General features: G+C 43.3%; 1 protein-coding gene across 6 annotated transcripts in view; it reads right to left on the bottom strand.

The window, feature by feature from the left end:
- The window catches only part of MYO1C (myosin IC), a 333,223-nt gene that overhangs the window by 102,627 nt on the left and 214,005 nt on the right, over positions 1 to 16,591 (bottom strand). For all 6 annotated transcript variants that reach the window (XM_073616641.1, XM_073616644.1, XM_073616642.1 and 3 more), the window contains exons 7-8: positions 8,884 to 8,982; positions 8,637 to 8,750 (exon numbers count right to left, since the gene is read on the bottom strand). In XM_073616641.1, coding sequence (XP_073472742.1) covers positions 8,637 to 8,750; positions 8,884 to 8,982 — 213 coding nt within the window. The remainder of the gene's footprint in view (positions 1 to 8,636; positions 8,751 to 8,883; positions 8,983 to 16,591) is intronic.

Raw genomic sequence — 16,591 nt, 5'->3', positions numbered from 1 at the left:
TTGACAGATTAAATCCAGACTGGACAATTTTTTAACCTGGAGGTCCAGGTTTTTAGAGCCAGATATTATTATTAATATACAGGATTTATATAGCGCCAACAGTTTGTGCAGCGCTTTACAGCATGAGGGCAGACAGTACACTTACAATACAAATCAATACAGGGGGGATCAGAGGGCCCTGCTCGTTAGAGCTTACAATTTAGAAGGGAGGGTCAAGTAGAAACAAAAAGGTAATAACTGGGGGATGAGCTGATGGAAAAAATGAAAATACAGTTGTTAGGTGTGGGTAGGGTAGGCTTCTCTGAAGAGAAGGGTTTTCAGGGATCGTCTAAAAGCTAATAAAGTAGGAGATAAGTGGACAGATTGGGGTAGGGCATTCCATAGGATTGGAGAGTCTTTGGAAAAGTCCTGGAGGCGAGCATGGGTGGAGGTGACGAAGGAGCTAGAGAGCAGGAGGTCTTGAGAGGAACGAAGAGAACGAGTGGGTTGGTATTTAGAGACTAAGCTAGTGATGTAGCTGGGGGCAAAATTGTGGATGGCTTTGTACGTAGTCGTTAGTATTCTATACTGCCCATCAACATCCCGAATCTCTAGGACGTTGATGGGCAGGGCTCTTTCGAGTTTTGACCACTGTCCCTGGACAGTCGTCTTTTCTAGTACCGCTCCCCAGCCTGAGAGGCTGGCATCTGTCGTTATTACTTTCCAGATTATTGGTCTGAAGGATTTGCCCTTTAGCAAATTCTGAATTCGTAACCACAACTGAGGCTTTGAGACACTCTTGGGGACAGCCGTATTGGCAAGTCCAAAGCTTAGAGAGTCTTGTTCCAAGCAGAGAGGATTCTGTTTTGCAACAGTCTTGAATGGAACTGGGCATAGGGGACTGCTTCGAATTAAGCTACCATCTTTCCTAACAACCTCATGCAAAAGCGAATTGAAGGATTTGTTTTTGACCTGACCATCCGTACCAGCTCTTGTATGGAGCTGATCTGTGCTGGAGGTAAGAACACCCTTTTCTGGACTGTACTGTATCTATAATCAGGCCCTAAGTAATCCAGTCTTACTGGTTTTAAGGAAGACTTCTCTAGGTTGAGGATCCACCCGAGACTTTCCAGGTAACTGGTTGTAATGCGTACGCTTTGCCTTAAGCGAGTCACTGACTGGTCTATTGAAAATAGATTGTCTAGGTACGCCAACACTGTTATGCCCTGTGCCCTCAACCTGGCTAGAGGTGGGGCCAGTATTTTGTGAATACCCGTGGTGCTGTGGCTAGCCCGAAGGGTAAAGCCGCAAACTGAAAGTGCCTTTGTTCCACTTCGAATCGCAGAAACCTTTGGTGAGCGGGAAATATAGGGACATGCAGAAATGCGTCCCTGATGTCGATGGACGCCAGAAGTTCTCCGCCTTGTAGGATGGAGACCACTGACCTGATCGACTCCATTCGAAATTAGCAAATTTTTAGGAATCGATTTAGATTTTTTAGATCCAGAATGAGCCTGACCTCTCCATTTGGTTTTGGTACCGTAAACAGGTTTGAATAGAAACCTAAAACTTGTTCTTCTGTGGGGATCTGCATGATTACCCCTTGAGTCAATAATCGGTCTAATGCTTGAAACAGGGATTGTCTTTTCCCTGGATCCTTGGGAAGGTTTGATCTCAGAAAGTGAGATGGTGGAAACTCCCGAAACTCTAGGTTGTATCCTAGAGTCACTGTAGAGAGAGCCCATCTGTCCTAAGTTTCCCTCTGCCAGACTTCTGTGAAATGCAGAAGTCTTCCCCCCACCTTGGTGAGGGGAGACTCCTCTTCAGGAAGAGGTCTTAGCATTCTGCTTTGTAGTCTTGCGGCTCCAGGTCTTCCTTTGAGCCTGGGCCTGATCCTGCAATTCTCCTCTGGAATATGACGGTGGAAGCCGTCGCCACTGCCTAGAGGCGGATGCGCGTGGCGCAGGAGAGTGAGTGTTTAAATGAAGGACGTTTATACTTTCTTTTGACTGGCAAAAGAGTACTTTTTCTACTGGAAATTGTCTGGATGTATTTATCCAAATCATCGCCAAATAGTCGCTCCCCATGAAATGGGAACCTAGACAGTAGGTTTTTGCAGGGTGCTTCAGCAGACCAACCCTTTAGCCAAAGGGTCCTATGCATGTGTACTAGCACAAGTGCAAGGCGAGGCGCCTGGTGAATAGAATCCTTTATAGCATCTATGGCAAAACATAATGCTTTTGGTAAATCGGCCAACTCACTGGCCTGTTGTGCAGGGAGCTCGTTAAGGGCCTCTGTGAACTGGTCCGTTAAGGACTGACAGATGCCTATAGCTGCAATTGCAGGCTGAGCAACAGTACCTGCTAAAGAAAAAGAGGATTTTAACAGGAATTCCAACTTTTTATCTGTTGGATCCTTTAGCACTTGTCCACTGGACAAGTTAAACTTTTATTAACACTGGAAATCGCAGCATCTACTGCTGGAACTTTCCATTTTTTGGTGAATTTTTCCTCCATAAGAGAACTGAGAATCTCTTTGGAGGGAGAAAATGCTTACTCGGATGTTCTGAAACCTTCCTTTAGGGGTAGCATGAAAGTGGAGCGAACCATGTCCGTAAGGATTTGTACCTCAGATTGTGAAGCTGAAACTTCAACTGTTGTTTCCTCCGTAGAGGAGTAATCAGTTTGTTTTTCCCGATCGTTTGAGGGTAATACCTCATCCTGTCCCCACTGTTCCCCTGGTAAGGGATTTGGAGTAGGAGAGAGGGATCTAGCCCGCTTCTTATCCCCTTTAACCACTTCCCGCCTGCCCACCGTCATATGACGTCCTGGGCTTTGGGCGGGTATATCTGAATGATACCTGTAGTTACAGACATCATTCAGATATTGCCGGTTTCAGCCAGCGAATCTCTACACCATAGGAACGATCATAGCGGCCGTTCCGCTGCTTGATCGTTCCTATGGGAGGCAAGAGGGGACGTCCCACCCTCCCGCCGCCCTCCGGTGCTTGCTCCCACTCACCGTTATGATCAGTGAGGCGGAGAGTGGATCCGCCGGCGCCGGATGTAGATCATAGAGATTTCCGGCGGACCAGATAGTCGCCGGAGTCTCTATGATCATCAGAGGCCGGGCGCGATGTTATGACGTCACGCCCGGCCTCTCCATTAAAAAAAAACGGCGTCGCTTCGGCTGGGAAGCGGTGATCGTTTTATTTTATTTTTTTTATTTCAGGCTTCCCAGCCTAGTGGTGAGATATGGGGGTCTTATTAACCCCATATCTCACTATTAAGAGGACCTGTCATGTCATAATTCCTTTTACAAGGGATGTTTACATTCCTTGTAATAGGAATAAAAGTGATCAAAAATGTTTTTTTTTTTCAAAAAAGTATCAAAATAAAAAAAAAAAGAAAATATAATTAACAATAAAAACAAAACAAAAAAGGTTTAAAGCGCTGCTGTCCCCGTGTGCTCGCACACAGAAGTGAACGCAAACATAAGTCCCGCCTACATAACATATGAAAACGGTGTTCAAACCATACATGTGAGGTATCGCCACGAACGTTGGAGCGAGAGCAATCATTTTGTCCCTAGACCTCCTCTGTAACGCAAAACATGTAACCAGTAAAAAAATTTCAAGCGTCGCCTATGGGGATTTTTAAGTATCGAACATTGGCGCCATTTCACAAGCGTGTGCAATTTTGTAGCGTGACATGTTAGGTATCTATTTACTCGGCGTAACTTCATCTTTCACAATATGCAAAAACATTGGGCTAACTTTAACTGTTTTGTTTTTTTTTAAAACACAAAACTGTTTTTTTCCAAAAAAAACGCGTTCGAAAAATTCCTGCGCAAATACCGTGTGAGATAAAACGTTGCAACAACCGCCATTGTATTCTCTAGGGTCTTTGCTAAAAAAACATATGTTTGGGGGTTCTATGTAATTTTCTAGCAAAAAAATGATGATTTTTACATGTAGGAGAGAAATGTCAGAATTGGCCTGGTAGGGAAGTGGTTAATGGAGGATGCGATTAAAGCCGCTAATCTTCCTTCTAAGCCCGGCAGGGCAGAGGAAAATGCATTTTCAGTCACGTATACAGGAGCTGAAGTGTGAGAAGCAGTTGCACCACCAATTGCTTCCAATGACTCACCCTGGCTTGCCATGTCAGGTATCTCCAGAGAGGATGACAAGGTGGAGGCATGTCTGGAGTTCCCAGCACCTGGGGGTGGTTTTGGTTTCTTAGTAGTAAGGCTTGAAGCCATAGTGCAAAGCACAAAAAGCAAAGGTACTCTAAGAACGGTTCTATTTACTTGAACAATAGTAGGAAAAACAGTGGTAGCATAAAATGATCTAATGCTAAACAATACGTTTTTTCCTGTACTGCAAATGCCTGTGTAAACCCCTCACGTGCACCAGCGCTTCTGTGTCCTGTGGCAGCCTTGCTTCAGCTTCTCTGATAGACACGGTCTGTTTCCCAGAGTATCAGCTTTAACCTTTTTCAGGTGTGAGCCTGATTGTCTATGCGCCACACCCTTTCCTGTTCTTTAGCAAGAGTCACCTCAGGGGGAAGGGGATTTACACAGCCTTATCAGCTTTTCAGATTTATGCTTGTTTAAACATAACATGTATCCCTATCCACTCAGTTTCCCCATTTAGGGGGAGAGGAGACCCCCCCCCTCCAGCTGCTGGGACGCACGCTGTATTAGCACAGATTTAAACAGGGTCTATACACTATTACTCCCTCTAGAGGAGTTTAAGGCATTTTACAATATAATTGAAAGAAAAGTCATAGGTGGACTTTGCAGTTCCTATGCTTCCCGCTTACCTTTTCCTTACTGCAGGATACTGCTGTAAACAGACAGATCCAAACTTCACCCATCATGGCGGGCAGCGTGTTTAAACCTTCAAAGACTGGGACCCTTTTAATAGGGGTTCCACTCCTTTGGACCATATATAGCACCCCTCAGGACAGCTTTAGGTAATGTAGCAACACCAAAAAGAGTCCTGGTTCCTAGTGTCCAGCCCTCAAAGAGGAGCGTTACAGGCAAAACCTTGTTCTTCTATGCGAGGCCCAGGTACCATCTCTGGAGCCGCAGTGGCGGGATGGATCCGGTTGTGGAGGCTTTTTAAATCCAGCATGGATCCCTCCTGGAGCTCTGCAGAGCACATCTTCACTCGTGCCAACACCTTTAGACACTGGCGAAAAAACTGAGGTACTCCTGGAATGAGGAGAGGTTATATAGGGGAGTCAACACCTGAAGGTAGCGATAACCCACTAAGTAAATACTTAAGGCTCTGTGTCCTATGATGTACGATAAAGGAAAGCACAAATGCAGCCATCACATCTATGGATTGGTAAGCTACAACATATTACATTTTTGGTTTGGGGTTTAATACTGCTTTAAAGTGATATTAAAGTCAATTTTTTTTTAACAAACAAGTTATACTTACCTGCTCTGTGCAGTGGTTTTGCACAGAGCAGCCCTGATCCTCCTCTTCTCGGATCCCCGGCTGGCCCCTCCCTCCCGCCGAATGCCCCAGAACAAGCAGTTTGCAATGGGGACAGCTGAGCAGGCTCGCTCCTGAGCCACGGTTCTGTGTCTCCATTCGCACACAGACTTGCAGCTCTGCCCTGGCCCTGCCCCTGCCCCTCTTGGATTGGCTCATTGACTGGGATGGCAGCAGTGTGAGCCAATGGCTCCCGCTTCTGTCTCAGGGAATGAGGAGAGAGAGTCCCCGGAGAGCCGAGGTACTTGTGCACATCATCGGATCGCGATGGGGTTCAGGTAAGTATTGAAGGGGGGGGTGCTGCACAGAGAAGGTTTTTTACCTTCATGGATAGAATCCATGAAGGTAAAAAACCCTCAGCCTTTACAACCACTTTAAGGAACATCTTCAATAAGTCAAGTTAGCTATTTGTTTAGGACATATACCGTAGGAGTAACCACAAGAATAGCCAACTTCTTTGGAAACTTTTTCCAGTGGATAGAGTTCAGGAAAGGATGGGGGGTTGGGGATTATAAAATCTTTTCTGGAGTGATCCATTCGTCAGACTGCAGTCCTGAACTGGGAAGGTTTTGGAAAATTTTCAGGTCTCTTTTTATCCAAAGGGGCCTACCAAAAAAGAGGCGAGAGTCAGGCTGCACAACGCCAGGGCTTTTGTGGACAGAGGCGATGAGCTTTTCAACATTAAGTACGTTGAATTAAGCTCCCACATCAATAATGTGGCAGTCTGGGGAAAAGTATTTTGCAGCTTCCTCCAATACTGCCTCAATATCCTCTTCATGCCCTTCTGTGCCTGTGTCTTCCAGGGCCAGCATATCAGGATATGACTAAGGTTGAGAAACGGGAGTAGAAGAGGCTTGGCGACTAAGCCCTGGAAAAATTGTCTGCATTGTAATATGTCCAAAGAAACATGACACAGATGCAGAGAAATCTGCTTTAGTCAAATAGGCCACCTGTTCTGTGCCTGAAATCGTGCTAGATTCTGATGCCAAAACTGGGGTTAGAACCAGTTGTAGTGCAAGAGACACTCTGTGGCTGAGTGCTGTACAGGCAGAGCGAATGTTAATTTGCATTTTGGACCAACTTCCTTTTGCTTGGGCTCTGCCATAACTACAAGTGAGGATATTCTGCTGTGGGGTACTCACAGAATATGGTGTGGAGTATAGGGCAAGCGTGTCTGGAAGGAATATGCAGTAACCCAAGTGTAGACAGTCTTGTAACGAATCATCATGGCGAAAAGGTGGAAGGAAGTGCCGAAGCACCTTATAAGGGCTCTAGGCAGAGGTAGCCGTAAAGTGTGCAACCATTTTTTGGATTTGTGTGTACCAATTTTGTATTTTTTGTGAGACCCTGTGTGGTTCGTTGTTTTCTCTTTTTGGTATGTACTGTTATTGAGAAAAAACAAACAAACAAAAAAAAACACCCAATAAATAGATCTTAAAAAAAAAGTGTGCGACCGGTGGTGCTTCGTAACACCTGGGCATCCAGCTGAGACTAAGCTCTGAGTGGTGGAGATTTAGCACCACGTTTTAAAAGCTTACACTGTGTGTTGAATACATTCCCCACAAAGCCCTGTTTTTACAGTAATGGTCAGAGATACAGGGTGACACTGTCTTAGCTGTCCATTCGGATGGACTGTACATAAGGTCCTGTCATGGTGGGAAAACCCCTAAAGGGGTCTTCAGGGACTAGGTTCAACAGCGAAAGGACCATGGCCTTGAACCTGTATCCTGCAGCTGACCCAATGCTTTACACCAAGGGCCCAAAGCAGCATTACAGGTCATCTTCACAGCACGGGGTCCAGGTATGGCTCTCAAAGAAGTTGATTGAAGAACGTGAAGATTAAATAAGAAAAAAATAAAATAAAAAAAATAGTTAAGCTATGGGTGCTTTTCTCCATGAAGAGGAAAACATTCATCACCTTCAGATATCAGCACAAAATTGAGGACTCCTGGAGTGGGGTACAATTATAGAGGAGGTGGCCAGTTGGTGTGACATTTCGACCTTTGCCAGTGTCCAATCACCTGAAGGTTCATGTCTATAATAAATCATGTACGAACACAACATGTTACGAACACATCATGTACTGTACAATTAAGATAAATGAACTTCCCTTATAACTGATGCTAATCAATTTAAGTGTTGTTTGCACCCACTTCTGTACATAAAGTTAGTTGATTATCTTGGGTTCGGTGAATTTTTTTTTAGATAGGCTGACCACATACATGATCATTTTTCATCTGCCATTAACAGATACACGCTTGCATTTAAAGTCAACTGGAGATAAAGATTTTCTGAGCACTACAATGTGCTCTATATGCAGCTGACTTTATGCCCATTCTTCCCATAGGCCCACCTGCCCCTCATCTTGTCATTTAATGCATGTGCTTCCATTGTGGAGACGCTCATAAATTCAGTAGCGTTTAGGACTGCAAGCATACACAGGGTGCCGTGAAGAGGCCTTTCAAGCTTACGCATGCGTTTGCAAATGTGTGCTAACTACATCCCTGTTTTTACGCAGACTGTTGGACAGGTTAATTTAGTCGGTTGGCAGACTGGTTGGCGAGTTGAGCTATGGAATGTTCTGTTTTTGTCTTTCAACAGAAAACCTACCATCCCTATTTGTAAGCCCCCTTTAATCTAAAACGTCTGAAAACAGAAAACGTCATACAAGAAAGATGAATTCCAGCTTACACCTAACTAAACTTAAAACTGCCCCCCCTTCTCCTAACACCTTTGCTAACCAACCTGTGTAATAAAGATGTATATAACTACATATTTTCAAGCAGTTTCCATCTGGTCATATGATCTCCTGTGTCAGCCAGCGGCAACTGTAGGGGAGAGGAGAGAGAGTATATACATCTTTCTTACAAAGGCTAGTTAGCATAGGTGTTAGGAGGAAGGAGGGGAGAGGGGACAATTTTAAGACTAGTTTGCTGGAATTCCACTTTACCAGCATACAAAACATCTCTCACTTCCTGGACTTGTAGAAGTAGTTGTGCACATTCCTTACAGATTCCCTCAAATAGCAACGTCTGTCTTAGGTTTTCAAAGGCATGACTCTCGGAATCCATAACATTCTTGCATAAGCCCTGTTGAGTGTGAAAACTGGATATTATATATATATATATATATATAAATGTGGACATTCTCACCCTGGCGAGGTATTTAATCTGGTTTTCTGTTGTGACTTGGGCATGTCCATGCTCATCTGTGGCAAACTGCACATTTCCCAAATGTAGTACACTAGCAACAATGCTCAGCAATTCCTAAAAAGCATCAGAAGCAAAAATTGTTAACCAATTCCTTACATTTGTTTAGTGGTTCACTCTTAATGAACAACATAATTACCAACAAATCTTCAGTAAGACATTTTATAGGATTACATGGTGTTGAACTTACCTCTATATCATCATCATTGAAGTTTATAATTGACAAGGCTCGCCTAACAACCTTCCAGTCATTTTTATCATTGATTGAGCTAACCCTGGCACACTGACCCTACAAGAGACAAAAATAGAAACCAGTTACAGGTCAGAACTAAATATATATGTTAATCATAATTCCTGAAAGAAGAATGGCACAGACAATGACATGTGGTTGGCTATAAATGGAAAGATTTCATAATGGAGCAAAAGCTCTACCAAACCTAAAAGTTATGACTATGTACCAATTCCTACCAGGACAAAAACTTTTGGAAAAGGAATGAAGACATGGCTTACAATTAGGTTTATGTAAAATAAATTTAAAACTTTCCAAAATGCTCTAAAAAAAAAAAATCATTAAAGGGCAAGTTCACCTTTACAGAAAAATCTGTAAGGTGAACTTACACAAGACCCCCTCCCCATCCCCCCAGTCCCGCTGACCTGCAGTGCAGCGATCTCCCGTTCTGAGCCCCGGTATAGCCGCCTCTCGGATCCGAGGCTTAGAAATCCCTGGAGCTTAATCTCCTAAACGTACCCAGTCAGGAGGGACATTTAGGAGCATTCTAATTGGTCGACGCCGACCAATCAGAACTCAGGTAGCCTGTCCTCTCAGCAGGGAAGAAGAGGAGTGAATGCTGAGGGGATTTCTAAGCCCCGGACCCCTGAGGCGGCTATACCAGGGCTCAGAACAGGAGATCGCAGTGCTGCAGGTTATGCTAGTGTCATTTTGAAAATAAAGAGGTTATTCAACTTACAAAAATTCTCAGACGACAAAATGCAACTTCGGAATTGATGTAATGTACAGCTCTTGAAAGTAGTGTACTAATGATCAGATCATACGATCGCTTCGAAAGTGGTATTTCTCATCCAATTTTCTGATCGTGTGTACTAAGCTCAAGTGTATGACTGGCTACATCAAAAGGATCTCTGCCTCTGCAGTTTTAACAATAGATCTCTACAGGTCTACAACCTTATTTCCGATCATAATCAGTCTAATCAAGTGGCCACAATTTTTTATTTTTTTTGTATAAAATACACTCCCCCTAAATGTTCACTTTTCAACTTTAAAAGCATCAAGTTAAAGCTATAACAAAAAAAAAGTTATTTATCCACTTGCCGACTGCTCCATAGCAGATTTACGGCTGCACTGTGCAGAATCACAGAATCACATGTATATACACGTGATTCTGCACTTCCAGGTAGGGGGCGCCAGTGCGCCACTTCTGCTGTGATTTGTCACAGAAGCCGATCAGCTGGTGCCAGCCAATGGACGTCCGCTGGCACCTTAGTAAAAACACCAAACACTACACAAAAACACTGGCTAGGCACACATTTAACCCTTTGATCGCCCTAGATGTTTAACCCCTTCCCAGCCAGTGTCATTAGTACAGTGCATATTTTTAGCACTGATCACTGTATCGGTGTCACTGGTTCCCACAAAGTGTCAGAATGTGAACCGCAATATCCTGCTTTAAGTTGCTGATCGCCGCCATTACTAGTATACAAAAAATCTATTAAATGCATACAAAACTTCAGTATATCACCATAGTTTGTAGACGCTATAAAACTTTTGCACAAACCAATCAATATACGCTTATTTGGATTTTTTAACCAAAAATATGTAGCACGAAACATATTGGCATAAATGTATGCAGAAATTAGATTTTTTTAAATTAATTTATTGGATATGTTTTAGAAAAATATTATAAAATAATATTTTTTTTTTCAAAATCTGTCTTTGTTTATAGAGCAAAAATAAAAAAAAATGCAGTGGTGATTAAATACCACCAAAAGAAAGCTCTATGTGTGGGGAAAAAAATTGACAAATTTTATTTGGGTACAGCATTACATGACCGCACAATTATCAGTTAATAAATAATAAAGTAACGCAATGCCATATCGCAATAAGTGGCCTGATCATGAAAGGGGGGGGGGGGATCTTATGCAGGTCAAGTGGTTATGCTAAGTCACACTAACAAAGGTTTATCAAAAGAAAGACTGACTCAGTAGAAGAAAACTATGCTGGTTCAAGATTAAACCCCCTAAATACGAGTGTAACATGTTCAGAAAGGCGATCTTAGCCTTCAAAGTCAAAACACTCCACTTTAGACAGGTATGCTTCATGAATAAATGACAGACAAAGCAGAGTTGTTGTCAAAAAGGTGTTTCTATGGAAAAGGGAAGAGGTTATAACCCTATACTGTAACATCTTTTATAGTATACTGTAACAACTTATCTTTATTACAAAGTGCATCCAACTGCTGGGAGCAAGAAAACCTGTGTAAGTTCCAAATCCTAACTTGGAGCTTATGCAGGGCATGCCCCAATGTGGAATGAAGAAACCAATCACCAGGGCCTCACACTGTAAAGCTCCCCATACTTGAACTACTAGGTACATTTCTCTGCTCATAGGGACTATACAGAGCCATGTATAACCAAGATAATACACAACAAAAAAGCCAGAGCAAAACATTCTATTTATTCATACTTCACATAGACTTCATAAACAGTTGTGCTCATAAGTTTACATATGCTGGCAGAATTTATGATTTCTTGGCAATTTTTCAGGGAATATGAATAACACAAACTTTTCTTTCACTCATGGTTAGTGTTTGGCTGAAGCCATTTATTATCAACTGTGTTTACTCTTTAAATCATAAGGACAACAGAAACTATCCAAATGACCCTGATTAAAAGTTTACATACCCCAGTTCTTAATGCCGTGTATTGCCCCCTTTATCATCAATGACAGCTTGAAGTCTTTTGTGGTATTTGTGGATGAGGCTCTTTATCTTCTCAGATACTAAAGTTGCCCATTCCTCTTGGCAAAAAGCCTCCAGTTCCTGTAAATTCTTGGGCTGTCTTGCATGAACTACACGTTTGAGATCTCCCCAGAGTGGCTTAATGATAATGAGGTCAGGAGACAGAGATGGCCACTCCAGAACCTTCACTTTATTCTGCTGTAGCCAATGACAGGTTGACTTGGCCTTGTGTTTTGGATCATTGTCATGTTGGAATGTCCAAGTACGTCCCATGCGCAGCTTCCTAGCTGATGAATGCAAAATGTTCCGCCAGTATTTTTTGATAACCTACTGCATTCATCTTGCCAACAACTTTGACCAAATTTCCTGTGCCTTTGTAGCGCACACATCCCCAAAACATCAGAGATCTACCTCCGTACCTTTTATCATAGGCCTTTTTGGACTCCTCTCCAAATGTGGAGTTTATGGTTGTGGCCAAAAAGCTCAATTTTGGTCGCATCACTCCAGATGACTTTGTGCCAGAAGGTTTGAGGCTTGTCTCTGTGCTGTTTGGCGTATTGTAAGCAGGATACTTTGTGGCATTTACATAGTAATGGCTTTCTTCTGGCGACTCAACCATGCAGCCCATCTTTCTTCAAGTGCCTCCTTATTGTGCATCTTGAAACAGCCACACCACATGTTCTCAGAGAGTCCTGTACTTCACCTGAAGTTATTTGTGGGTTTTTCTTTGCATCCCGAACAATTTTCCTGGCAGTTGTGGCTGAAATTTTAGTGGGTCTATCTGACCGTGGTTTGGTTTCAACAGAACTCCTCATTTTCCACTTGATTAGAGTCTGAACACTGCTGATTTACATTCTCAGTTCCTTGGATTTCTTTTTATATCCCTTTCCAGTTTTATACAGTTCAACTACCTTTTCCCGCAGATCCTTTGCTTTCCCCATGACTCGGAATCCACAAACGTTAGTGCAGCACTGGATGAAAGATGCAAGGGTATGTGTCAGGAGTCCAGAAACTCATTGACTTTATACACATACACACACACACACACACTAAAAGCAAACAGATCACAGGTGAGGATGGTTACCTTTAATAGCCATTCAAAGTCCTTTGTGTCAACTTGTGTGCATGTTATTAGGCCAAAATCACCAGGGTATGTAAACTTTTGATCAGGGTCATTTGGGTAGTTTCTATTGTGATTATGATTTAAAAAGAGCAAACACAGTTAACTGATAATAAATGGCTACAGCCAAACACTAGCCATGAGTGAAAAATGTTTTTGTGTTACCATTCATATTCTCAGAAAAATGCCAAGAAATCAAATTCTGCCAGGGTGTGCAAACTTATCAGCACAGGGGCGTGCATGACTTCCGGTATGTAAGCAGCTTCTTTCTGGAGCTCTGGACCGCGCCAAGATCGTACATCATCCTTTGCAGCCAAAAACCCTGATTTTGAGCTCCACACAGGCCGGACAGCTGTCCAAACGTCCCAGGCACCGTATCATGGTGAAATAGGGACCGAACCCGCAGCAGACACCCGCTGAACAGCTCTCCTGCTTCGCACACGAGGACCCTTGGGACCCACCGCAATCTCCTGCCGAGGATGGACAGCCCTGGGCTAAAGGGGAGACAGAGTGGATGGATGCCACAGATCCTCTGGCTATTCCAATTGCCTCTCCATCTGCATAATCCACCCCAGGAACAGTGGGCGTTAAGGTAGGAGTGCCGTCCCCATCACAGATCCTGGACACCATCAAATCCTGCCATGCGCCTCTATCCACACAAACAGAGACCCTCAGAGTGGACTTTGCAATCCTTAAAGATGATGTGCACAAAGTCAAGCATAGAATATCTAACGCTGAGCAACAGATTAGTGCAGTGGAGGATGACCTCAACCCCTTTATAATAGTGAAAGAGGTGGCGGCGGACCACAAGTCTCAGGAAGCCAAACTAGGGGATATTGAGGACAGGCTCCGCAGGAACAACCTGCGGTTCCTGGGTTTCCCCGAGGGCTCATAGGGTAAACATCCTGAAGAATTTCTACTCACCTGGTTAAAACAAACCTTTGGAGAGGAAAGTTTCTCCCATCTATTTGCTACTGAGCGTGTTCACAGGGTCGCGCTCAGGGCACCTCCACCGTGGAGATTTCCTAGACCCCTACTAGCATGGTTCCTGTTCTACAGGGATTAAGAAACCATCCTGCACCATGCCCGGAACATGCCAATTTGCTTTATAACAACCACATCACCATCTTTCTGGACTTTTCCGCTGCGACACAGAAACAGTGGGCAGCGTTCCAAAGTGTAAAATTGTGCCTCTATGAACGCAGTCTGCCATACAGTATGCTATACCCTGCGAAGCTCAGAATGGTGTACAAAGGCAGGACCCAATTTTTAACCTCCCCCAGGGAGGCCAATCGTTGGCTGGAGTCGCTGGGGAGCGCCTGATGTCTAACAGATCACTCAGTTTCTTCAAATGCATATGCCAAATGATTCTCTCGACCTTCTTAGGGCCTGGAACACATATTTGATGACAAGGAAAAGTTACACAAGTCCCCAGGTGGCTTGTGCCACACTCTTTTGCTAACTGGTTGTCAACAATTTTATGCTGCGGTCCGTTGACCGTTTTTCTGCTCACCGTTTTAACACCCTTTTCTTCTTTTCGGGACGGACGAAAAAGAATCTCCCCCCTCTAGGGTGACATTGTTTTCATTGGGGGAAAAGCCTATAGTGTGTTTGGGACTATGGGCAGGGTGGGGGGGTTTTGGGGAAAGTTTCACTGTTCAGCGACACTTAAAATTGAGATTTTATATTGTGGTTCGGATTTCAATTTTTTTTCTTTCGTTTTTATTATGCAAAAATGATGTGCTTCATTCACTGCAGCATGTATGTGATAATAGTAACCCTTTTTCAAACTGTATGAAGGAGCAGCGGATTTGTGTTCCCTCTGCAGACCCCTCGTCAACACACCCTAACAATCAGTGTATGTTGTTCTATAGTTATCATGGCAAGTCGCATACAAAATCTTAAACCTAATCTCATCGAATGTACGGGCCTGAACTCCAAGATTAAATGGGCACTGGTATTCAATTATATACAGAAACGTAAGCTTCATTTTATTTTTATTTTTTACAAGAAACCCACTTGATGGGATCCAAAATTCTTGCTCTCAAACAATCTTTTATAGGTCACGCCTTTCACTCCTTGTACTCTAAATACGCTAGGGGGTGTCTCCATACTGGTGTCCAAATCTTTAACATGTACACCTAAGACCATTGTTATGGACTCGTATGGGAAGTTTGTGGTGGTGGTCTTCCTTAATAATGATACACCATATACTTTTGTGTCAGTATACATTCCTCCGCTGTTTATGCTGGCAGTGTGGGAGGCTGTGTTGACGGAGGTACTGCAGGAAGCGGAAGGCCCAATTATTCTGGCCGGTGATCTGAACATTGTGCTCTCTCTTAAAACAGACTGAGTGCCAAATCCAGCTGCAGCTCTCCACTAGCAGCCTGTATGTCTCAATATGGCATGCTGGAGGCCTGGAGATGTAAAAACCCGAATACTCTGGCTTATTGTTGCTACTCCTGCTACAATACGCTTTCAAGGCTAGATTTGTGCTTTCTAAGGATATTTTACCCAGGGTGGTAAAATCGTATCATTCCCCCTTATTAACGGTGAGTGTTGGTCATTTGTCAGGGTACAACCTAAGGAGACTGAGCCTCCTGTGGCTAAAAGAGGAATATTTTGAAAGATCCTCCGCCACCGCTATCGGTGAGTTATGGAAGGATAACAGAGATGATGTCGCCCTGGGTGTCACCTGGGATGCATTTAAAGCTACCCTAAGGGGCTCCACTTCAGGGGTCATTAAGAAAATTAGAATGGACAGGGAATGGAAACTTAAGGAATGTGAATGAACGGATGCTGAGGTAGAATATATTAGAAATCCGTCCTCCTCCAACATTGGGGTATGGCTAGATTTTGCTTGACAACTAGAGCTGGTATTGGTGGGAAAAAAAAAAAAAAAAAACTTAGAAAAAATTACTTCATCAATCTCAACGAATTTTCGAATTCGGAGACAAGAATAGTAAATCACTAGCTAACTTAGCCCATTCGCAACATGCACCTCTCTCTATTTCCCAAATCTATGATGAACACCAAACTTTACGTACCTCCCTGGAGGATAAAGCAAGTGCATTTCTCCAATTTTATTCTACTCTGTACTCTTCCTCCATGAGATATGATACAGCAGAGGTGCAGAGTTTTTTGGAGCAGATTCCGCTTACTGCTCTGTCTCCGGAGGCAGTGGCGGAGCTAGATCTCCCAGTCTCTGTCTCGGAGATGGGGGAGGCGATGCACTCCATCCTAACAAAACACCAGGGTTGGACGGATATCCAGTGGAGTGGTACTGTACCAGGAATTCTTAGCACAAAAATTACTGGAAGTGTACATTGATGCCTTTGAGAAAAGGTATGCTTCCAAACTCACTCAGAAAGGCTTTAATAGTCCTAATTCCCAAGCCACACAAAGATCATAATTTCTGTGAGTCATATCAATGTTGATGCTAAAATCCTAGCTAAACTCCTTGCCAGGCGACTCAAGGCGATTGCTTCCATCATTAACTCTGACCAGACTGGCTTCATACCAATGCACTCAACGGCTGTTAATCTACGCAGACTGTTCATGGTCCTGCAGTCTACGGGACCTAATCCTGACACGCATTGTGGTGTCTTTAGACACCCACAAGGAAAGAAATTAATACCCCTAAACTGACTTTTTAGGCACTTATATATTGAGACATGTATAAACCAATATACATGAGTAGAAAAAAAAAAAAAGTATAATTTAACAAAGTATATTAAAAACATTACATCTAAACAAAGACATGGATTGTATACAAAACTGTATCCAGAAACACCATAATCATA

This window comes from Aquarana catesbeiana, linkage group LG02, assembly GCF_042186555.1.
Source record: "Aquarana catesbeiana isolate 2022-GZ linkage group LG02, ASM4218655v1, whole genome shotgun sequence".
Classification (NCBI taxonomy): domain Eukaryota; kingdom Metazoa; phylum Chordata; class Amphibia; order Anura; family Ranidae; genus Aquarana; species Aquarana catesbeiana.
This window is presented reverse-complemented; position numbering and strand designations above follow the sequence as displayed.